The sequence below is a fragment of the Hevea brasiliensis genome, chromosome 1 (genome assembly GCF_030052815.1).
Source record: "Hevea brasiliensis isolate MT/VB/25A 57/8 chromosome 1, ASM3005281v1, whole genome shotgun sequence".
Taxonomy (NCBI): domain Eukaryota; kingdom Viridiplantae; phylum Streptophyta; class Magnoliopsida; order Malpighiales; family Euphorbiaceae; genus Hevea; species Hevea brasiliensis.
The window spans coordinates 108,267,252-108,290,853 of record NC_079493.1 but is presented as its reverse complement, the minus strand read 5'-3'; the positions used below and the strand labels follow the sequence as shown (position 1 = coordinate 108,290,853).

Genomic DNA, 23,602 nt, shown 5'->3' with positions numbered 1-23,602 from the left:
CAACACTTTTCCTTCTTTATCCTTAATGCACCTAACTTGATTGAGATCTTGACATTTCCTTTCTCTCCTCCTTGCTAATCTATAAATATCTTTCTCCCCTTCTTTAGTTCCAAGTTTCTCATATAACTTTTCAAAGGCCTGTGCTCTTGCTTGACTAACTGCCTTTTTTGCCTCTTTCTTTGCTATCTTGTACTGTTCATATGCCTCATTATTATCACATTTAGGTAATTTCTTATACCATTCCCTTTTTCTCTTCACTGCCTTTTGTACTTCCTCATTCCACCACCATCTCTCTTTTGAGGGTGGTCCATGTCCTTTAGACTCTCCAAGTACTTTTCTAGCTACTTCTCTAATCTTTGATGCCATCTGTATCCACATATCATTGGCCTCCATATCCAGCTTCCATACTTCGGACTCGAGAAGCTCATTTTTGAACTTCACTTGTTTTACTCCTTTGAACTCCTACCACTTTGTTCGAGCTACACTATTTTTTCTGACCTTACTTGAATTGTTCCTAAACTTGACATCCAAGACCACCAAGCGATGTTGACTTGTTAAAGCCTCTCCTGGAATGACCTTGCAATCCTTGCATAGAGGTTTATTTGTCTTCCTTGTTAAGAGGAAGTCGATTTGGCTTCTATGTTGCCCACTTTTGAAAGTCACTAAATGTGACTCTCTTTTTATAAAGTAGGTATTTGCTAGTATTAGGTCGTATGCCATAGCAAAATCCAGGATGCTTTTTCCCTCCTCATTTCGACTGCTAAAACCAAAACCTCAATGAACATTCTCATAACCTTGTTTATCACTTCCTACATGCCCATTCAAATCTCCACCAATGAAAACATTCTCTTCATTCTGTATGCTTTGCATTAAATCATCCATATCTTCCCAAAACCTTTATTTACTCTCACTGTCTAGTCCTATTTGTGGGGCATAAGCACTAACTATATTTATTGTTTCTCCTTCTAGCACTAACTTTACTAGTATAATTCTATCTCCTACTCTTTTCACAGCTATTATTGCGTCTTTCAATGTCCTGTCTATGATTATGCCCACTCCGTTCTTGTTTCTCTCCTTTTCGGTAAACCACAGTTTGTACCTTGAATTACTCACTTTCTTACTTTTCTCTCCTACCCATTTAGTCTCCTGAATGCAAGCAATATTTACCCTTCTCCTTTCCAAGGTATCCACAAGCTCCATTAATTTTCCTGTAAGTGATCCAACATTGCAAGTATCAACCCTGATCCTCCTCCTATCCTGCTCCTTCCTAATTGGTCTCCTTCTATGATATCTTTTATTGTTTTCTATGTCTATCTTGTGTTCCGTTCCACTATTTATTCTACTATCTGTCCTATGGACTAACTTCTTTACCCACACCCGTCCATGATGTGGGAACCCTTGCTCACTTAACACCACACCCGGGCGTCGGCATGGTGCGTCGCTTTCGGTGAACGCCCTACACCCTTGCATATTTTTCATTACACCCGGGCTCCGATGTAGCGCGTCGTTAGTAGAGGACGCCCCAACGTTTATATCATTTGAAAACTACCACTCATATTATTTTTTTTTTAAAATGTTGCATCTACATCTATTTCACGATCTATGTCAAAAGAAAAAGAAAAAACATCATCCACTAACTTGAGAACTAAAGAATACTCCTTCAGTTCCTAAAGATGATGAAGATATTGATTTTCAAGTTCAGTATCAAGAGGATGAAGGTGTAGAAGAATATGAAGAAGATTATGATGCTGCTTTTGATGAAGATTGAAGAGTAATTATTTTATAATTGCTTGACTTTAGTTTTGAGGTATTAAAAGACTATTCAAGTTTTAATATATTAGTACTTGAGTACATGTTAGTCACTGTTATTTTTAGTTTTTATATTATTTGAAGTTTGATGGAATATTCACATTTATTTGAATTATATAATTTTTTATTTTTTTACGCCTCACCTCGCTTAGGTGCTAGGCGCAGGCTCCAAGAGCCCTTGGCGCCTTAGTGTGCCATGAGCCTTTGATAACTATGAAATCCCTTAAAAGTAAAAGGCAAGTTCTATAGGACTATGACTAAGTTAGCTATGTTGTATGAGAGTAAATGTTGGACATCTAAGGTATAACATACCCATAAGATGTGTGTGGCAGGAATTCAAATATTAAGGTTGTTTGGTGGCTCATAATGAATAAAGTTAGGGAATGACCATGTCCGCCAATGAGTGCGTGTATCACACATTGGAGATTAAATAAAGGAGGGCAATTATGATGGATTGGTCATGTGCAACATAGAGCGTCAAACTCCTTAGTATGAATGTGTGGTAAGTTAGTGGAGGAAGGAGGGAGGAGAAAAAAGGGACTACCTAAAATGATATGGAGAGTAATATCAAAAGATTTGCAATTTTTGGATATTGGTGCGGATTTAATTTAAAATAGAGTTGAATGGCGAAAAAAGATCTATATAGTTGACCTCAACTAGTTTGGGATTAAAACTTAGTTGATGTAGTTGTTATCGTTGTCGTTATTGTGTTGCCACATCACATGTTTATGGGACCATATAATCTCTCATAGATTTCCTCTTTCCGACATTCTTATCTTGCATTTGTTCACCTGGTCATTCTCTAAATGACTATTTTCTGTTGGCTTTGTATATTATATCTGAAAGATGTGATTGCTATGTTCGTTATTCCTTCTGATTACTTGCCACTTATTGTTGGATTTTTTTCTTTTTTGTGCTGATACAGCATAATATTCTACATACAGATGCTAGTAAGTTAGAAGTTGGAAAGAAAAAAAAAAATAAAAAGTTGTATTTTTGAACAAAGTAAAGTTTGATATCTATTTAAACTCTTCCAATGCAATCTCCATTATCTGCTTAACTAGGATACTCTTGAAAAACCTATGTATTCATTAAGAGAACAATTTGGTATCTATTTGAACTTGGACAATGTAATTTCTATTGCCTTTCTGTTCCTTGCCAATACATGCATTTTTTTTTTTTTTTTTTTTGTAGTTTACGCAATCTGGGCTGCTCATCCTGCTTCTGCGTTTGGCTCGGGAGCAGTATATGGAGAGCAACGAGGAAGTTTTTCTCACTCTTGACCTTCTTAGTCGAATGGTGTCTTTTAACATGGTAATTTTGTCATTGAAAGTTTTCTTCTGATTAAAGGATGAGCCTAGTTTAGCTATTATGAATCATTTAAGAACAAGTCAGTGGTATCTTGTTGGGAGGATCAGGTTGTGAGCTTTATTCTTTTCCATCCCAATATTCTTAAGGTGTTCATTTGCAGGCTGTAACTTTTTCTTTGATGGACATTGGCAACTCATTTTACTTTCAAGAAGTTGGAGTGAATTGGCAGATCGAGAGGAGTTTGTGGTAATTAACTGAGCAATATTTGTAGTTCTTCTTTTTTGATTCCATTTATGATTCAATCTTTTTTGGCTTAAACTTCCATCGACTCTTTCTTTTCCTCCTTTTCATCTACTTAAACCTTTTTTTTTTTTTTTTGTTTCCTGCAGGGTGGTTGAGGTTATTTGTGCAGTGATAAAAAAGTTGTATCCTAGTTCTGGTGGTGCTGCAATGATGTCTATGGGTGTCAGTATTTTGGCAATGATGTTGAAATGGTAATTCAATCTTTGATTCTGTTGGGTGATTATGCATTCATTCCTGTCTTCTTTTAGTTGTTTATATGTACAAATAATTCTATATTATTTTCAATGATTATGTCTGGGTTCTCTCGCTCTTTCATGAATCTCTTGCTAATACTAGCTGCTATTGGCAACATTAAATTGTCTGCTCTGTCAAGAATATTTTGCTTTTAAGCCAAGCGTGTAGGTAAAAATCTCAGTTGTTAATGTAATTCTTTCCCCTTTCTGTTGGGTAGTGCGCCATCTCATGTTGCTGCTGTTGCTCTGAAAACAAATATATTTGAGATGACTTTGAAGACAAGCATGTTCGATGTTGGAAATGATGGATTATCAAGGTCAGTTCTAGGATCAACACATAAATTTTATATGCAGTTATAGTTGTGGCGTTTCCGAGACAGCATGTAAATACATATATCTGGAATGAATTGGATTCTAAATTTAGTTGGCGTATGTGGAGCTTTTCTTAATATAATTATGTCTGACATCTCTAGTAGTTTCTGGAATTTCTTTTTAGGGGGGATGGCTTCAATTTTAATGTTAGGTGCACAAGTACAACAAACTGTTGTTGTAATGCCAAACTCTACCTTAATTATTAAGCGATGCATATACAATTCAAGAATCCTTTTTTAAGTTTTTGTCATTGGTTATATTACTTGCTCTGTAATTTTATTGACATGGAGGGTTACTTTTGTTGACATACTCTCCCTAAGGCTTCGCTCTCCATGCAAGGCAAGATCAAAGATGGGGGTTTTTAATTTGATCTCCACCACCCCACAACCCCCACCCCCCCTCCCCCAAAAAAAAAAAAAAAAAAAAAAAAAAAAAAAAAAAAAAAATATATATATATATATATATATATATATATATATATATATATATATAAAACCTTTTTTAAAGTGTTAGGTGGGTTTTGTTGTCAATGATCTTTGGTTTGGTTGCTTTGTCTTGGAGTGGCATCCTTGTGTAATAATGAATTACTATTCAACAGTCCAGGTTTCCCTTTTTGTGTTGACTTTGTTATTTGACTCTACAACACTTCTTTGGTATAGTGGATCGTGGTTTCTTTCTGGAAAACTAGCAAAGATGCTTTTGATAGACTCTGAGCTGAATGATTATGAGAAGCCATTAACAATATCAGGTATATATAGTAAATTCGTTTGTCTTGACTTCTATTTCCTTTGTACAGATGTCTACATCTCTTCTTTTATTCTGGTTTTCATGTTCTGTATATTTATATATGTGCAACTTATGTGTTTATGTATAATTTTAGTGGATGGCTGCTATTTGTTTCTAGACTATTGTTTGTGGATATTTATTTGAATTGCCTTTTTCATGATGGCAAAATGTGGGAGTATTATATGCTTGTGTTGAACATGGATAAATATTTGATGGCTTTTGTGAATATATGGTATTATGGATATAAGAAGTCATATCTGAACGATTAATAGTTTTTTGAAAGATTTTTATCTATTATTTTGAACATAATCCTGGCCTCAAATAACTTTGGATTGAGAAGACATTTTGGTCTGGCTTGTTGGTAATGGAATTTTAGGACTCTGAACCTTTGTATCTGAGGTAATATGTGGACACAATGCAACTACTCTTGAGACTTTAATTTCAAGAGCAGTGATAATAAATCTTGTAATTATGTTGCCTCATTTGGATAGTTCATAGAAGAAAGGGGAGAAAATCCTCTATCTTTGAAATGGGTGCAAGTGTCTCTCTTCATGCTATGGAACATATTGTTCTTTCATTATAAAACTTTAGTTGATTGCATGATTAGATAATCACAAATACACAAGACAGCAAATATAGTGAGTGACATTGGGGAAGGTCCAATAAAAGTTGGCACTTGAAAATTCACAGTCCTCTTCTTTGTGCAATTGTACACGTGTTTTAAAAGTACAATGTATTAACATTTATGTGATTTCTCATCACATATTATTTTTTTAGCCATGTTTCTGTTCATCTCCATGTCTTGTTTTTGTTAATCTAGCATTACTATAATGCCAGTGTCATCTACTTGTGGAAGCAGTGTCATCTACTTGTGGAAGCACCATCTTAGTATCATTCTTTATGGTTTTATTTTAGGCCTAATGACCAAAAAAATCCAAATCTTTGCAGGGCTGTTTCAATTTTAGCCAATCCTATTAATTTGTCAATTTTAGCCTAACCTTGTGATATTTTGTTACTAATTTTTGTCAATTTGGTGAGTGAGAATTGGAGTATATGTGTAAAGCTTACATGGCTGCCTTAATAGGCAAAAAATATGGTTTCCATTTCTTTCCAATGCTAACAGTAAAAATTGTATTTTTCTTAATTTATTTTCCTTTGTAAAAAAATTTATTTTTTTATTATGAATTGTTGGGAAAATTTTATATAAATCCTTTTTTTTAAATGAATTGTTATTTTATATTTATATTTAATGGGATTGCAAAAAAGTTGCATATGTGTGTGCAAATTTCCACTCTCCTTCAGTAAGTTGGCTAAAATTGTTACCAATTTCATTGGGTTGGGTTAAATTGTTACAAATTAAAAGGGTTGACTAAAATTGAAAAAAAAAATCCTAAGGTTTAGATTTTATAATTTTTCTGTTATTTTCTATAATTGTTTTATTGTGTACTATTTTTTAACATGTGGTCCTAAATAAGCGTGAGCATTCGGTTGGTTCAGTTCAAAACAAATCCGAACCAGTAAAACCGAATAGATCGAAGTTTTCAAAATACAAAACCGAACCAAAATTGATTTATTAAATAGCCGAATTGAATTGAACCAAATTAATACGGTTTGGTTTGGTTTAAAACTTCGGTTTTCAGAATAGGAAGCAGATTTGCAAGTTGCTTAGTTTTGCCCCTCTTTTAAATCTCAAATTCTCAATTCTCAGAATTGAAATCAAATATCAATTGCAAATCAATGAACCAAAATCAATGCTATATTAAAGTTTAACCATCAACAAAAATTAATACTCGAAAATAAATGAGGTTTACACTATCCTTCATTGCCTAGAAAATTCATCCAAAGACAAAGTTACAGTAACCAAATTTCATGGCTTCAAGCAGAACAAACAAATCAATTTTCATTGCAATCCTAGCCATAATAAATTCCATCAATCCAGCACAGATTTAGACATATGAAAACACTGGAGCAAACATGTATAACTCTTGCCAATCACATGATATGAAGTTCTTCATATCACATAGACGTTCTATGGGTATAGAACATGATGAAGGGGACATGCAGCTACGCGAACAGCTGAGACGCCGTTGGAGCTTTGTCAATGAGGAGGCTAAATGGGTTTGTTGTTGGTGAGGAAAATATGAGATTTGAGTAGAAAGTAAGGAGTAGGATTGAGATAAGGATGTGAAATGGGTATTGGTTGTTGGGTTTTCAGTTTGGGTGAGGGAGAAGAGGAGATGATAGACTTTCGGTGAGGGAAGATGGCAGAGACAAGGTAAAGAAGGAGAGGACTAAAAGAAAATTTTGAGTGGCTAGGGCTTTTAGATGCTGAAAGTGGTGAATATATATCCTTAACTGAATGGCTTAGATCTTTTGAAATGGACGGTCAAGATTTAATCTTAGAGTTATGTTTAAAAAAAACAATGAAAGATGTGAATGGTGAGTGTTGAACCCAAGACCCTCCAAAGTCAGTAATTTCCTCTCCACCATTAAGCCATATGTATGTTTTGTATCTCATGGCTTTTAAAATTATAGTTATTTTGGTTCGATTTGGTTTTACCAAAAATTTTTTCTCAAAAACTGAACCGAACCAATTAAATCAATTTTTTTTAAAAAATAAAACTGAATCGAGCTGAATTACCTAGTAAACTGAATCTTTTGGTTCAGTTTGGTTGGTTAATTCTGTTTAAACTTAATTATGCTCACCCCTAGTCGTAACTTGTAGCTTCTATCGAACATTTTATTTGTAGGCCCACTCAAATTTCTTAAGCGTGGAGCTTTTTTTTTTTTTTTGACTATCATAATTCCTTGCAGTGCTGGAGTTTACCATGCAGCTGGTAGAGACGGGAATAGAAAATGAACTTGTTCTCGCTTTAGTTGTTTTTTCTCTGCAGTATATTCTAATTAATCATGAGTACTGGAAATACAAGCTGAAGAACGTTAGATGGAAAGTAACATTGAAGGTATTCTTTTCTTTTTTTTCTTTCTTTATTCTCATTTTTGTTTTCTCTCTGCTATGGACGAACTTATAAGATGACGACTTCCAAATTTGTTCAAGGGGCTTTGATCTGGCTATGTTCCATGAGCAAGTGCTCTTACTTAGCAGCCTGAGAATCTACTGGTTAATGGCTTTTTATGTATCTTTATTTTTGGATGAAAGAACTTACAAATAAAATGAGTGAAACTACAGATGTTAAGATGAAGTTCTGTGTTTATGCAGAATAAATGGAGTAAAAAAGAAATAAAGAAAGGTTCAAAACCGGCTCATCCAAGATCATGGACATGGCATCACCTATTTCATTTTAATTATTCTTTCTTGGGAACCATTCCTCTTATCTGTTCTGATAATCAGATTTAACCAAAAGCTAACCTGTGGGCTTGGAAAATAGTATTTTAACAATAAATTAGTGAAGATAGCTTTTATTTGGTAGATGGAAAATTCTAGAAGCATTCCTTTTTGCCATTCAATTTTTTATGCTGTGAAAATGGATTTCTAATCATGTATTTAATTGTTAGGTTTTGGAAGTGCTGAAAAAATGCGTGTTATCAATCTCATTTTCTGAGAAATTGGGTGTTGCTATCCATGATATGTTATTCTCCGATTCTTCTATCCACAGTGTAATCTTTCGGCTTGTTTGCACAACTAAACGAACCTTAGAGGTCAGCCATGATTTTTCCCGCCTTTTCTGTCATGGCTTCCTGTTTATTGGTCGGTCACTGTTATCTTTTTGCTCATTTTTTTAAGCATATTTTTTGGCAGAAGCTTAATGTCAGCCGTCTTGTTGAACCGGTGGAAATAGAAGGATTTCAGCTTGCTATCAGTTCTGCTTTGGACATTCTGTATATCATGATCTCCAAATTTTCTGAGGTACATTTCAGGATTACTGATGTCTATTTATCATATTATTAATTGAAATAGTATTTGTTTTTCATTGTATGCACATCAATCAAGTTCTTATGATTGCTGTTCTTGAGCTGCAATTTTAAGCAATCCAAAAAGACCTTTTAGTTTCTGTTCTGAAGTGAAGAAACCAGATGAACCAATTTAGGTTCAATCAGACGTAGGAAAATTAATTTTCCCAAACATCTTGGGAGATTTGTTGTTTTTTTATATGTTAAAATATCTTTAATTATCTTATTTGGTTGGAATGTATATATTCATGTGAAGTGCATATTTGCTATAATCCTTATCTTAATACTTTACTTTGTTAATCCAATCTACATGATGCAGTGTGTTATCTTTGCAGGATATCTCACCCAGTCTTCCTGTCTTTTACCAAGCGGTGCTGTCATCTTCAGCCAAACCGATTCCTGTTATTGCAGCTGTTATATCCTTGATATCATATTCACTCAATCCTGTATGGAAGTGATCTACTTAGTCTTGTTGTCATTCCTTGTAATTGCATTACCATTCCACATCCCAAATGTTGCATTTTATTTTTTTTCTCCGCCTAAGTAGTTTGCGCTTAGCCGGTCCCAAGCCCGGATAAAGGAGGAGGGTTGCGGTAGGTGACAACCAGCGTAAAAATTTCGTCACACCCTATGATATGGATTCAAATGATATAAACGTTGGGGCGTCCTCTACTAACGACGCGCTACATCGGAGCCCGGGTGTAGTGATAAATATGCAAGGGTGTAGGGCGTTCACCGAAAGCGACGCGCCATGCTGGCGCCCGGGTGTGGTGTTAAGTGAGCAAGGGTTCCCACATCATGGACGGGTGTGGGTAAAGAAGTTAGTCCATAGGACAGATAGTAGAACAAATAGTAGAACAGAACACAAGATAGACATAGAAAACAATAGAAGATATCATAGAAGGAGACCAATTAGGAAGGAGCAGGATAGGAGGAGGATCAGGGTTGGTACTTGGAATGTTGGATCACTTACAGGAAAATTAATGGAGCTTGTGGATACCTTGGAAAGGAGAATGGTGAATATTGCTTGCATTCAGGAGACTAAATGGGTAGGAGAAAAAAGTAAGGAAGTGGATAATTCAGGGTACAAACTGTGGTTTACCGGAAAGGAGAGAAACAAGAACGGAGTGGGTATAATCATAGACAGAACATTGAAAGACGCAGTAGTAGCTGTGAAAAGAGTAGGAGATAGAATTATACTAGTAAAGCTGGTACTAGAAGGAGAAACAATAAATATAGTTAGTGCTTATACTCCACAAATAGGACTAGACAATGAGAGTAAACAAAGGTTTTGGGAAGATATGGATGATTTAATGCAAAACATACCGAATGAAGAGAATTTTTTCATTGGTGGAGATTTGAATGTACATGTAGGAAGTGATAGACAAGGTTATGAGAATGTTCATGGAGGTTTTGGTTTTGGCAGTCGAAATGAGGAGGGAAAAAACATCCTGGATTTTGCTATGGCATACGACCTAATACTAGCAAATACCTACTTTATAAAAAGAGAGTCACATTTAGTGACTTTCAAAAGTGGACAACATAGAAGCCAAATCGACTTCCTCTTAACCAGGAAGACAAATAGAGCTCTATGCAAGGATTGCAAGGTCATTCCAGGAGAGGCTTTAACAAGTCAACATAGGTTGGTGGTCTTGGATGTCAAGTTTAGGAACAATTCAAGTAGGTCAGAAGAAATAGTGTAGCTCGAACAAAATGGTGGGAGTTCAAAGGAGTCAAGCAAGTGAAGTTTAAAAATGATCTTCTCGAGTCCGAAGTATGGAAGCTAGATATGGAGGCCAATGATATGTGGATACAGATGGCATCAAAGATTAGAGAAGTAGCTAGAAAAGTACTTGGAGAGTCTAAAGGACATGGACCACCCTCAAAAGAGAGATGGTGGTGGAATGAGGAAGTACAAAAGGCAGTGAAGAGAAAAAGGGAATGGTATAAGAAATTACCTAAATGTGATAATAATGAGGCATATGAACAGTACAAGATAGCAAAGAAAGAGGCAAAAAAGGCAGTTAGTCAAGCAAGAGCACAGGCCTTTGAAAAGTTATATGAGAAACTTGGAACTAAAGAAGGGGAGAAAGATATTTATAGATTAGCAAGGAGGAGAGAAAGGAAATGTCAAGATCTCAATCAAGTTAGGTGCATTAAGGATAAAGAAGGAAAAGTGTTGGTGAAAGATGAGGACATTAAAGAAAGATGGAGAAATTATTTTAATGATCTCTTTAATAATAGTCAAAATGGTAATAGCGTGAATATAGATTATAGAACAATAGAAAAGAATGTAAATTATACTATAAGGATTCGATCTTTAGAAGTAAAGGAAGCACTTAAGAGAATGAAAGTGGGTAAAGCCTGTGGACCCGATGAAATACCAATTGAAGTGTGGAAGTATTTGGGAGATATGGGAGTGGCATGGTTAACTAAATTATTTAATAAGATTCTAAACTCAAAGAAAATGCCTGATGAATGGAGGAAGAGTATTTTAGTACCTATTTTTAAAAATAAGGGAGACATACAAAGTTGCTCAAACTATAGGGGAATTAAACTCATGAGCCATACTATGAAGTTGTGGGAGAGAGTGGTGGAGCATCGACTACATCATGATACTTCTATCTCTCTCAATCAATTTGGTTTCATGCCCGGTCGTTCAACTATGGAAGCGATCTTTCTCATTAGAAGTTTGATGGAGAAATATAGAGATGTGAAGAAAGATCTACACATGGTTTTTATTGATTTGGAGAAGGCTTATGATAGTGTTCCAAGAGAGGTCTTATGGACTGTGTTAGAACAAAAGAGGGTATCTATTAGGTACATACAAGTATTGAAAGATATGTATGAAGGAGCAACTACTATTGTGCGCACAGTGGGAGGGGACACAAGAGATTTTCCGATCTCAATTGGATTACACCAAGGATCAGCCATAAGCCCTTACCTTTTTACATTAGTTTTAGATGAATTGATGAAACATATACGAGAGAGTATTCCTTGGTGCATGATGTTTGCGGATGATATTGTTCTGATAGATGAGACACGAGAAGGAGTCAATAGAAAGCTAGAACTTTGGAGAAGTACTCCAGAGTCAAAGGGTTTTACGTTAAGTAGAACGAAGACAGAATACATGCATTGCAAGTTCAGTGAAGGCCAAACTGGTGATAGGGAAGGAGTTAGTTTGAATGGAGTGGTACTGCTACAAAGTAATCACTTTAAATATCTAGGCTCAGTCCTTCAAGCAGATGGGGGATGTGAGGAGGATGTTAATCATAGGATTAAAGCCGGATGGTTGAAGGAGACGTGCCGCGGGAGTTTTATGTGATCGTAAGATTCCCAATAAATTGAAAGGAAAATTTTACCGTACAGCCATACGACCGGCTATGTTATATGGTAGTGAGTGTTGGGCACTGAAAGAGTCTTATGCATCTAAGATAAGAGTGGTAGAGATGAGAATGTTAAGGTGGATGAGTGGCCATACTAGACTAGATAAAATCCGTAATGAGAGTATTAGAGAAAATGTAGGAGTGGTGTCAATTGAAGATAAGTTGAGAGAAGGGAGATTGAGGTGGTTTGGTCATGTGAAGCGTAGACATACGGAGGCTCCAGTTAGACAAGTAGAGCACATTAAGTTAGAGGATAGAAAGAAAAAAAGGGGTAGACCTAAATTGACTTGGAGGAGAGTAGTACAACATGACTTAAAAGCATTACACATTTCTGAGGATTTAACCCAAAATCGTTCAGAGTGGAAAAAGCGAATCCATATAGCCGACCCCAAATTTTTGGGATAAAGGCTTAGTTGAGTTGAGTTGAGTTTATGGTACTTCTTCCATTTTGGACTAATGAAGGATATAGATTTGTTTTTGGGTGCAAATTTGTAGACTCTTTATTCATGACGAACTGACATATGGCCTGCATGCAGTAGTTTCTTGTTGCATGGTTATTAGGTTGCAATGGCATTATTGTAGTTTCAGCATATTTTTCATATTCGGACTGCACTGGCCTGACTGTTCCAACCGGTAATTCCGAGAACTGGGGATTGGATAGTATAGGGGGTGGGCATTTTAGAAGAAGACTGTTTTCACCTGCTTGAATTGGTTGGGTAACTGCTAAATTGGCCAATTCGGCCAGGTTTAGGGTTATTGGGCATTTTATTCTCTGTGACATGGTAGCTTGACATATAAGGGGGTGGGCATTATTCATTTTAAAGCAAAAAATTGAGCTGATGCTTTCAGTTTAGTTATTTTTATGGTTTGATTCAGTTTTCAGTTGGTTTGTTTTGGGTTTCATATTAAAAAAGGAAAGAAATTAAAATAAGTGAGCCAAATTATGTGAATATTATGTATAAAACATATATTTTTAATTAAAAATTGATGAACCAAAATGAACTGAGCCAAATTGTTGAATTTTTTTGATTAGTTTGTTTTGGTTTGTAACTGATTTAGTTTGATTTATAGTTTGATTCAGTTCTTGGTTCAAAAAATTTTTTTATTTTGCAAATTTCGATTTGAACAAGCCAGACCAACCCAATACTTACCCATGGATAAGTTGCCCCATCATCCTTGCAAAAATATATTTTAATGGCTTGGAATAAACTCTGGGCTGTCAAGAAGAATCTTTTAGCCAATTTCTGTCAAGCTAAACAATTGAGTTTGTATCTTGAAAAATAATTTAATTATTTCTCCTATTTTTTTTTTAAGTATGAAATTTACATTTATTGAATTCATCATGAATAAAATCTATTAAAACACTTTTTTACTAATATAAATAGATTTGCTGTTGTTTAAAATTTTATTCTAATTTTTTTATCAAACAAGATTATTATTCTAAAATTTAAAATTATTCTCTAAGAATATTTTATTTTATTCTAAAATTTAAACGATTTATAGATAAATTTTACTGATTTTAAGGCATTTTGATTTAATTGTGATTTGAATAAATTATAATGATTGTAGTATATTTCATATAATTTTAATATAATTTCAGTTCAACCCTAGCTGAATCTATGAACTGTGACCCTCTGTCTCTGATGTTCTATCAATTCACAAGCTAATCTGTTATTATTAATTTATTTTATTCTATGTTTTGTTAGTAAAAAATTTTTGCATTATTCTATGCAGGCAATACAGGTTGGGGCTACTAAGGTATTATCTAAATTGTTGGTTATGGCAGATAATTTGCAGCCATATTTGGCTAGCAACGTGTGTTTTGGTCTGGATGACGAGCAGGTTTGGCATTTTTCTTTTCTTTTTATTTTATTAAATCTTTTCATTTTCATTGTTTTAGCTAATCTGAATCTTCATTAACCACTTTGAATTAGATTGCAGATTTAAGACATTCTGTGAAAAGTGCATTATTTGAGCAGATGGAGTGGAACGGAGATCTGTTTGTTGCTATGGTCAGTCTGCTTAATTCTGCAGCTCGCCATCAGGTTTGTGAAGTTACAGGTTTATTTTATGTATTCAGTTTTAGTCATAGAAGAAAAGTGAATGAAATAGGGTTAACCTAAGTGGTATAAACTTGAAGGTCCCGCAAAGCACACATTTTGAGTATGTAGGCTCTATTTTTTACAAAAGGATGGAGGAAGCAACTCTATGAAGCACGAAAGCTGACACATGACACATTTACCATATGACACGGTTATTCTTAAAAGATTAGGATACGGCACTGGATGGACATATTAATAAAAAAATTATTATATTTTTTATATAAAATATATAATTAAAGTTTGAATTATAAGATGAAATGAAAGGCAATCATATTTTACATAGATATAATTTTAATTCATTTTCAATTATGTATATAATATGCTGAAATATATAAATGTATTCCATGCTCATCATATATATCAATTAACTAGAATTTAAGAACTATATTCTTTATTTTTTTTTTTTTAACTATTGCATAGATAGACATAACTTGAAATATATAAATGTATTCCATGCTCATCATATATATTTTTTTAACTATTGCAAGGAAAAAAAAAAGGTCTAAATTCCAACATGTACAGACGTGTATTAGAAGAGTGTTGGATGCTTGTTGTTTCAAAAAAGTGTTTGATGTGGACACTTCGCCAAAAACAAAGTGCTGAGGATTCTGTTAGGTATTAGCTTAAATTAGTCTCTGAACACATAGACCGGAGCAAAACCTTAGCAAGAATTAGGGAATTACAGGAGATGAGAAGAGAATTAGGTTGAGATTAGAAAAGAAATAAATTCCGAGAGGAGAAAGAGAGATTTATTATTGATTAATCAAAAGAATAAGGAATACAAGCAAGTTCTCTCCAATTTAACAAGGTAGCATAATCGCTATTTAACCAATCAGCATAGTTGTTAAAGGTTCAAGGTGCACCAAGGTGCTAAGGGTCCTGGAGCCTAGGCACAAGGCGTGTGCTTGAGCGAGTTGAGGCACAAAAATTAAAAAAAAATTATAAAAATAAATTATATAAGCACTATAGGTTTAATTAATTAATTAATATTAATTACATATAAAAATATATGTAATTTATTATTTATTTTATTCCTTATTGCACCACCATTATCAATTAAATTATATATATGAGTAAAAATTGTTATTAAAATACATTATATTAATTTTATTTACTCAAATATAATGTTAAAATGATAATTTTAATTTTCTATTATAATAAAATTTTTAATTTTTAGTATTTTTACTATATATTTAATTTAATAATATGTTACTAAATATAACTTAAAATTATTTGAAATGAATTTTATAAACTTATTATAAATAATTATGTATTTAATATAAAGGTAATTCATTTAATATTTAATTTATGAAAAATAGAATTAAATACATAAAAAAATTATAACTATAGCCCATTTATTAGCCCATTAGCTTCTTCAAATCCTGTCACTTTTGCATGTTACCTCCTGGACTGTAGAAAAAAGAAAGAAAAATGATGGCTACTTAACAGATAAAAAAAGAAGAAATTATGATAAAGGAGGAAGATCACGTCTTCAAGAAGCATAAATGAACCCAGCCAGCTCATGGCTTCAAGGAGCAGAAAGAAAAAAGAAGAAGAAGAAGAACTAAGTTGGAGATTCTTATGCCGGAGTTAGAGCTGGAGCCTAGAGTTGAGAGAAGCCTTCTTCTTCTTATTCTCCTTCTTCTTCTTCTTCTTCTCCTTTATTTTTTATTTTTTATTTTTTTGCCTGATTGTCTAAAGAAAATGGACTTTCTGAGCTTGGTGTGGTTAGGGCGAACCTGGGGCACATTGGCCACTTGGGCTTGCCTCAGGAAGATCGCCTACCTGGAGAGCTTCAAGGCGTTGAGCCAGGAGTCTGGGTCGACTTGTGCCTAGGCACGCCTTTAACAACTATGCCAATCAATTAGGTTATTGATTCCTTAACCAACTCTCATTAACTTTCCCTCCAAAATTCAATCTACTCGACACCCTTAACTAACTCCCTTATTCTTCCTCCTCCTATAGTATGTAACAATACCCTCCCCAAGAGAATCTTCTTGTCCCCAAGAAGATTTGAAGTCAAGAAATTGATGCAGAGTAAATGACTGTCCTCTCATGTGGCATCTGCGGTAGGCAAATTGACCTATTTAATGAGTCCTGAAGGACTTGCTAATCCCCTCTGGTACTAATAATAGTTATCAAAGGCTCAAGGCGCACTAAAGCGCCAAGGAGTCCTAGAGTTTAGGCGCAAAGCGCAGGCGCAAGGCTTAAGCGAAGTGAGGCGCAAAAGTAAAAAATTTAAAAAGTCAATAAAAGTCAAATAAATGTGATGCTTTTTTTTTTTTTCTTTGGCATATATCTTGAATTGGAGTTTGCTGGTTTGAATTTGAGTGGTAGTCCTTTTTACCAATGAATGTGCTCGCTAAAGATGAAAATAAAGAAGGCATGATTTTCTAGAACCTTGTGCCTGAAACAAAGACGCACACCTAAGGACATAAGGCGCTAAGGTTTGAGCCTGGTGAGCCTTGAGCCTGAGGCATGCCTGAGGCGCGCCTTTAATAACTATGGTAATAACCCTTGTCTGAAGAACTTGCTCAGGTGCCATGAAGATCACATGATCCTGAAAAGAAGGCAAATCTTGGAGCACTGTGGTACCACACCCAACTTTCTTCTTGAGAAGAGATATGTGGAAAATAGGATGGATGGAAGCTGAATCAGGTAATTGAAGTTTGGAAGCCACTGCTCCAACCTTGGCTACCACCTGGAATGGCCCATAATAACTTGCTGACAACCTAAAAATCCTTCTCATTGCTACTGACACTTGTCTATAGGGTTGCAACTTAAGGTACACCTAATCACCAACCTCAAAATGCCCCCCAGTCCTCTTTTTATCAACATATTGCTTCATCCTATGTTGTGCTGCTAATAAATTTTCTCTAATCAAGTGACTCGTGTTGTCTCTCTTGATCAGGTTCAGAGACAAACCCAACTGCAGTAGAATGACTAGGCAACAAAACCAATGGAGTAGGCTTATACCCATACAAAGCTTCAAAAGGAGACAACTTTAAGGCAATATGGTGGCTTGTGTTATACCACCATTCAGCCAAGGATAACCATTTACCCTAGGATTGGGGCTTCTGGAAACAGAGGCATCTCAAATACCCTTCTAAACTCTGATTTAATATCTCTAACTGACCATTTAACTATGGATGGTAAGCTGTACTGTAAACCAGCATAGTTCCCATCAACTTGAAAAGCTCTTTCCAAAAGAGACTAGCGAATACCTTGCCCTTGTCAGAAATAATAGTGGTAGGCAGCCATGCAACTTGAAAATATTATCTAGGAAAAATTTAGCAACATCCTTAGTAGAAAAAGGATGATTCAAAGCAAGGAAGCGAGTATACTTCGTAAATTTGCAAATTTGCACCAGGATAGTGCTTTTTCCTGTGGAGCTAGGCAATTGCTTCACAAAATCCATTGTAACACATTGCCAAGCTTGACTGGGAATGGGAAGAGGCTGCAATAATCCAGGAGATGCACAAGTTTTAGACTTACATCTAGCACAAATATCACACTTCTTAACCCAATCCACTACTGCCTTCATCATTCCAGGCCAAAAGAAATGCCTGCTTAGTCTCACATAGATAGCATTAATCCCTGAATACCCACCTGATTGTGAATTATGATAGAGTCAACAAATGGTCCTTCAGAGTGCCATGCTGTCCAACATAGAGTCTATCTTTATAAAAGAGAAGACCATCTTTCAAGGAATAACCAGGGTGAGCCTTATCATTGAAGGATAAATAAGAGATTAAATCAGTAGCAACCTTATCATCAATATAACTTTGAGTTAATTGAGTCATCCAAGTAGGTCGTAAGGAAGATTATAAGGCTAATAACTGACCTTCAGGATCTGCAGGTCTCCTGGACACGGCATCTGCCACCTTATTGTCCACTCCCTTCTTATACAAAATTTTATATTGCAGTCCCAAGAGTTTATAAAACCCCCTGAGCTGTAAATTGGTATGCAGCCTCTGTTTTAGTAGGTATTTGATACTCTCATGATCAGTCTTGATGAAAAAAGTTCTTTGCTCCAATTAATGTCTCCACTTTGAAACAACAAATGTGATTGCTAATAATTCCTTTCATAAACTTATAAAGTTCTAGGCCCAAAACCTTAGAAATAAATGCTATAGGATGCCCATTCTGCTGTAACACTGCCCCCATGCCAATTCCACTAGCATCAGTCTCAATTACAAAAGGTTGGGAAAAATCTAGTAAAGCCAGCATAGGAGCATGAGACATGGCTTCCTTGAGCTGCTCAAAAGCATTCTGAGCCACTTCACTCCACTGGAAAGCATCCTTCTTAAGCAGGTCAGTCAATGGTTTGCTGATAATGCCATAATGCTTAACAAACTTTCTATAATAGCCAGTTAATCCAAGGAAGCTCCGGAGTTCCTTAATGGATTTTGGTACTGGCCAAGAAACCATTGTTTTAACCTTAGCAGGGTCAGTTGCCACTGCCTTTGCAGATATTATGTGCCCCAAATAATCAATTTTGGACTTCCCAAAAGCAAGCATACTTAACTTAGCATATGATTTATGTTGTTTCAGCACCTTAAAAACCTCTTCTAGATGCCTCAAATGGTCAGACCAAGAACTGTAGATAAGGATGACCTCAAAAAATACTAGGACAAATTTCCTCAAAAATGGTTGAAAGATGTGATTCATGAGGGCTTGAAAAGTTGCAGGGGGCATTAGTCAAGCCAAAAGGCATGACAGTAAACTCATAGCGCCCTTGATGACTTCTAAAAGCTGCCTTATGAACATCTAAAAGGTCCATCCTAATTTGGTGGTATCCAGCTTTCAGGACTATTTTAGAGAAAATGGATGCCCCAAGAAGCTCATCTAGAAAGTCATCTATAATGGGGATTGGAAATTTGTCCTTAATAGTGAGGTCATTAAGTCTTCCATAGTCAATGAAAGCCCATTTTTCTTCTTAACTAATAATACGAGAGAGGTATAAGGGCTTATACTTGACTGTATAACACCAGTATCCAACATTTTTTTAACAAGCTTTTCAATCTCAGCTTTTTGGAAATGAGGATACTGTAGAGTCTAATGTTAACAGGCTGGGCAGAGGATAACAGAGGAATAGAGTGATTGTGGCTTCTGAAGGGAGGTAATACATTTGAATCTTCAAAAATACATTGGTATTTACTCAATCATAGCTACAAATCAACAGGATATGCAGCAACGAAAGAATTACTAGCTAAAACAGAAGTAGAGGTTACCACATCCTGGAATTGAGATAATTGTACACAAAATAATGGAGTTTGGAAGTCCTCTCCTTGCTTATGACCCAACTGCTCCCCATCTACATAACTCAAAATCTCAGGACTTTGGTCTGTATCAGTAATCCCTTTCAATGTAACTAGTATTCCAGCCTTATAGAAACTCACTGTTGAATTCTGAAATCAAAGAACACAGGATTGAAGGTTTTCATCCAATCTACCCCAAGAATCATGTCAAAACTCCCCATGTCCAGCAATCTAAAATCAAAACTGAATGATCGATGATGAATCTTCCATGGAAAAGAGGGACACATATTAGTACTACCAATTTTCCTTCCATCAGCCATAGTCACAACAAATTGAGTCACATGTACTATTGGAAGCTTCAGTTCCTTAGCTACCTTCACATCCAAAAAGCTATGAGCGCTACCACTGTCTATTAAAATCTATAATTTCCTGTTTCTGTATTGACCTTTAACTCTTATAGTTTCAGCCCCTTGTTTCCCTTCAATGGCATGGGTTGAGAGAGTTATTTCATCCATAGAATTAGGCACATCTCCTTCAGATACATCATGCCATACTTACTCCCCTTCTTCACCTTCTTGCACTTGCAATTGAAAAGTTGTTCCTTCATAATTACAGCCTTGTATAGCGGTAACAGTTTTTTGCTGCTTACACTGATGACTAGGGAAGAATTTCTCCCCCACATTTAAAGCAAGGCCTAGGCTGTGTAATGGTATTGGAATTGGTAGAATTTAAGGTTGGTTTAAGTACAAGTTGATTAATAGAAGTTTGACTAGTTGCAGGCACTGGTTTATGCGCAAGAGCAGGCTGTTTAGGGCTGGTATTTTGGTCTGAATTGGGTGGTTTTGGTGCATAAGGGTTATTGGAATATAATGGAGCAAATCTATGAGAGGATGCCACTGTAGAACCAGAAGTAGATCTGAAATTGTTTTGGAAAGGTCTGGAATAATTATGTGGTTTCTTATTGCAATTCAAGAATTGTTCTTGGAATCTAGCAATTTCTAAGGCATGGGACAGGGTAGTAGGTTTCATCATCTTTGCCACAGGCCTAATATATAGGGTAGCAGGTTTCATTTTCTTTACCACAGGCCTAATATCCTCTCTTAAACCCCCAACGAGCAAAGACAAGAAATATGCTTCCCCCAAATTTGGCCTAACTCTCTCTCGCCTAGTTCTCACATCTTCAAGCTTATCTTGATATTCCCCAATACTCCCTTGTCTAATCTTCATAAATTCATCAACTACATCTTCTAACCCATCTTCCCCAAATCTTTTACACAATTCCCATTCAAATCTTCCCAAGATTGAAAACCCTCTCCGGTAATCCAATTATGATACCAAGCATCAACTCTATCAATCAAAAACTGACTAGCAATCCCTACCACTTGATCTGTAGGAATCCCAAACACTTCAAAGTACTTAATATATTTCCTAATCCAAGCCCTAGGCTCTTTTCTATCAAATGTAATCAATTTGACTTTAGGTACAATTTTAGTCATACCTTCAGTTTCAACAGTAGATCCGGTGCAAATATGATCTTTATTGAACTGATTCCCAGTTTCTTTAGGTTTGGACAAAATTCTCTTAACACCCAAAGTAGCTAAGAAAGTCCCTACTTCATCACTTTCCCCCACACTATTCCCTTTGCCCTTGTCCACCATAGTACTCGCAAAAAGGGCTCGAAATTCATCAAGAATCACCTTCCTAGTCTCCACTGCAGACTACTTAATTTCTTCCCTCAATTCCAATTTGCTCCTATCCCTAGGTTCCTTTAATTCCTCCTTATCATTTCTTGAAGCCTCCTATAAAGCCCTAATTTGCTCATCAATTTCAGCTACCCTGGCATCTTGAGTAACTGCCCTCGATCTGGTCATTGTTGTGACTCCAATTGCAACAAACATAAACTATTTCCCTTCGAAACCTTGCTCTGTTACCAAATTGTTAGGCATCAGCTCAGGTCAGTCCCTGAACACAGAGACTGGGGCAGAAACCTAACAACAATTGGAGAATTAGAGGAGATGAGAAAAGAAATAGAATCAGATAGGAGAAATAGAGATCTGTTATTGATTCTTCAAAAGAATAAAGAATGTAAGTAAGTTCTCTCTTATTTAACAAAGTAGCATAATTGCTGCTCACCTAATTAGATAGATAATTGATTCCCTAACCAACTCTCAACAACTTTCTCTTCGAAATTCACTTTACTTGACACCCTTAACTAACTCCCTTATTCTTCCTTCTCCTATAGTATGTAACAGATTCAACCAAAGGGTTAAAGTTGGATGGTTACTTGGAGAATTACAGCATGAGTCCTATGCAATCATAAAACACTAGAGAACTTTAAGGGGAAGTTTTGCAAGGGCATGATTCAATGAGCTATGATGGATGGCAGTTTGTTGAGTGGTGCAGAAACATTTGCATAATATTGGTGTGACAAAAATAAGGGTGCTAAGATGGATGTGTCAAAATACAAGGATGGAGCATGAGTGAATGTATTATGAAAGGTAGAACGTTATGCATACGGCGTTGTGCAGCTTATGGTTACAATTGGCCGGATGGGTTGTTGAGTTGTTATGGCTGTTGAAGGAATTAATTGGAGGTTGTTAGACAGTTCAAGAAGGGCGAGTTAGAGATGGACACGCAGTTGGCTTCCGAGAGAGATGGGACACGCAAATTAGCTTATTCTTTGTAATCAATTGTATAAATAGATTGTATGGATTGTAATAGTCTTTGTGAAGATTGTTAATGGAAGTGCTTCCTCTGTTAAGTATTCTTCTCTTCTTAGTCTCTTGTTCTCTGGATTCTTTTTCTCTCCCTTTATGTATTCTTCTATTCTTGAGAATTACGTATCATTGGTATCAGAGCTCTTCGATCCTCGGAAATGGCTAAAGGGACTAGGTCTTATGATTGGGAATGGAAGACGAATGTTATGATGCAGGAATTGGAATTAAGGCAAGATCAATTGGGGAAAGAAGTTGAGGGTAGAAATCAAAAGGCTTTGGACGAAATTGTATATCTTGTTTCCTATTTCTATTAGTTTCCTATTGATTTTGGTTTCCTTGTATAGTTAGGATTCTTGTGTATAAATAGAAGAATGTACAAAGTATTTTTACATTGAGAAATATACTAGAAAATTCTCTCATAAAACCTTTGGTTTCATCATTATTTCAGAGCCTATATTGCTTCAATGTTGGGCTACCTGCAAATGTGTTTGCTTGCAAATTTCATATTTTAGATATTCATACTTGGCCTAGGAGGGGGGTGTTGTCCCACATTGATTTGGGATAAGGTATTTAAGTTAAATATAAGACTTGGACAAGTCTCCTCCCCTTGAGTTAGCTTTTGGGGTAGAGGTAGGTCTGGTCCATTTTCACTATATAGTATCAAAGCCTATCCTGTTTCGGTGTTGGGCTACTCGCATATGAGTTTGTATGCAAAGTTCACGCTTTAAATATTCATGCATGGGCGTGAGGGGGTGTGTTGTCCCACATTGGTTTAGGATAAGGCATTGGAACTAAATATAAGATTTGAGCAAGCCTCCTCTCCTAGAGATGGGTTTTTGGGTGGAATTATGTTGGGTCCATTTTCTTTACAAAAATCAAAGCCCTAATTGTTGGTTTGAGTTTGCAAAATATGGAATGAGCTAAGGGGAAAAGTGTAGAGATAGATTCAAGGGCCAGTAGTAGTGAGGGTGGATTTGGGAATGGAAATCAAAATTGGGGGTATGCATTGAAACTGGGATAAGGTTTTTGAGCTAAATATAAGACTTTGGCAAACCTCTGCCCTTTGAGCTAGTTTTTGGGTGGAGTTAGGCTCGGTCTATTTTCACTACATAGTATCAGAGCCTATCTTACTTTGGCGTTGGCCCACTCAAATGAATTTGTGTACAAACTTCATGCTCTAGGTGCTTATGCCTGGGCGTAAGGGGAGTTTGTTGTTCCACATTGGTTTGGGATAACGTATTTGATCTAAATGAAAGACTTGAACAAGTCTTCTCCCCTTGAGCTGGATTTTGGGTTAGAGTTATATTCTGTCTATTTTCTCTATAGAAATCAAAACCCTAATTGTTGGTTTGAGTTTGTAGAATATGGAACGAGCTAATGGGAAATATGTAAAGATGGATTCAAGGGCCA

The 23,602-nt window shown here is 35.7% G+C and overlaps 1 protein-coding gene across 3 annotated transcripts in view; it reads left to right on the top strand.

The window, feature by feature from the left end:
• The window catches only part of LOC110643732 (uncharacterized), a 63,154-nt gene that overhangs the window by 30,164 nt on the left and 9,388 nt on the right, over window positions 1–23,602 (top strand). For all 3 annotated transcript variants that reach the window (XM_058146726.1, XM_058146730.1, XM_058146737.1), the window contains 11 exons: window positions 3,004–3,123; window positions 3,281–3,366; window positions 3,510–3,614; window positions 3,875–3,973; window positions 4,688–4,776; window positions 7,629–7,777; window positions 8,331–8,474; window positions 8,575–8,682; window positions 9,062–9,172; window positions 13,847–13,954; window positions 14,047–14,157. In XM_058146726.1, coding sequence (XP_058002709.1) covers window positions 3,004–3,123; window positions 3,281–3,366; window positions 3,510–3,614; window positions 3,875–3,973; window positions 4,688–4,776; window positions 7,629–7,777; window positions 8,331–8,474; window positions 8,575–8,682; window positions 9,062–9,172; window positions 13,847–13,954; window positions 14,047–14,157 — 1,230 coding nt within the window. The remainder of the gene's footprint in view (window positions 1–3,003; window positions 3,124–3,280; window positions 3,367–3,509; window positions 3,615–3,874; window positions 3,974–4,687; window positions 4,777–7,628; window positions 7,778–8,330; window positions 8,475–8,574; window positions 8,683–9,061; window positions 9,173–13,846; window positions 13,955–14,046; window positions 14,158–23,602) is intronic.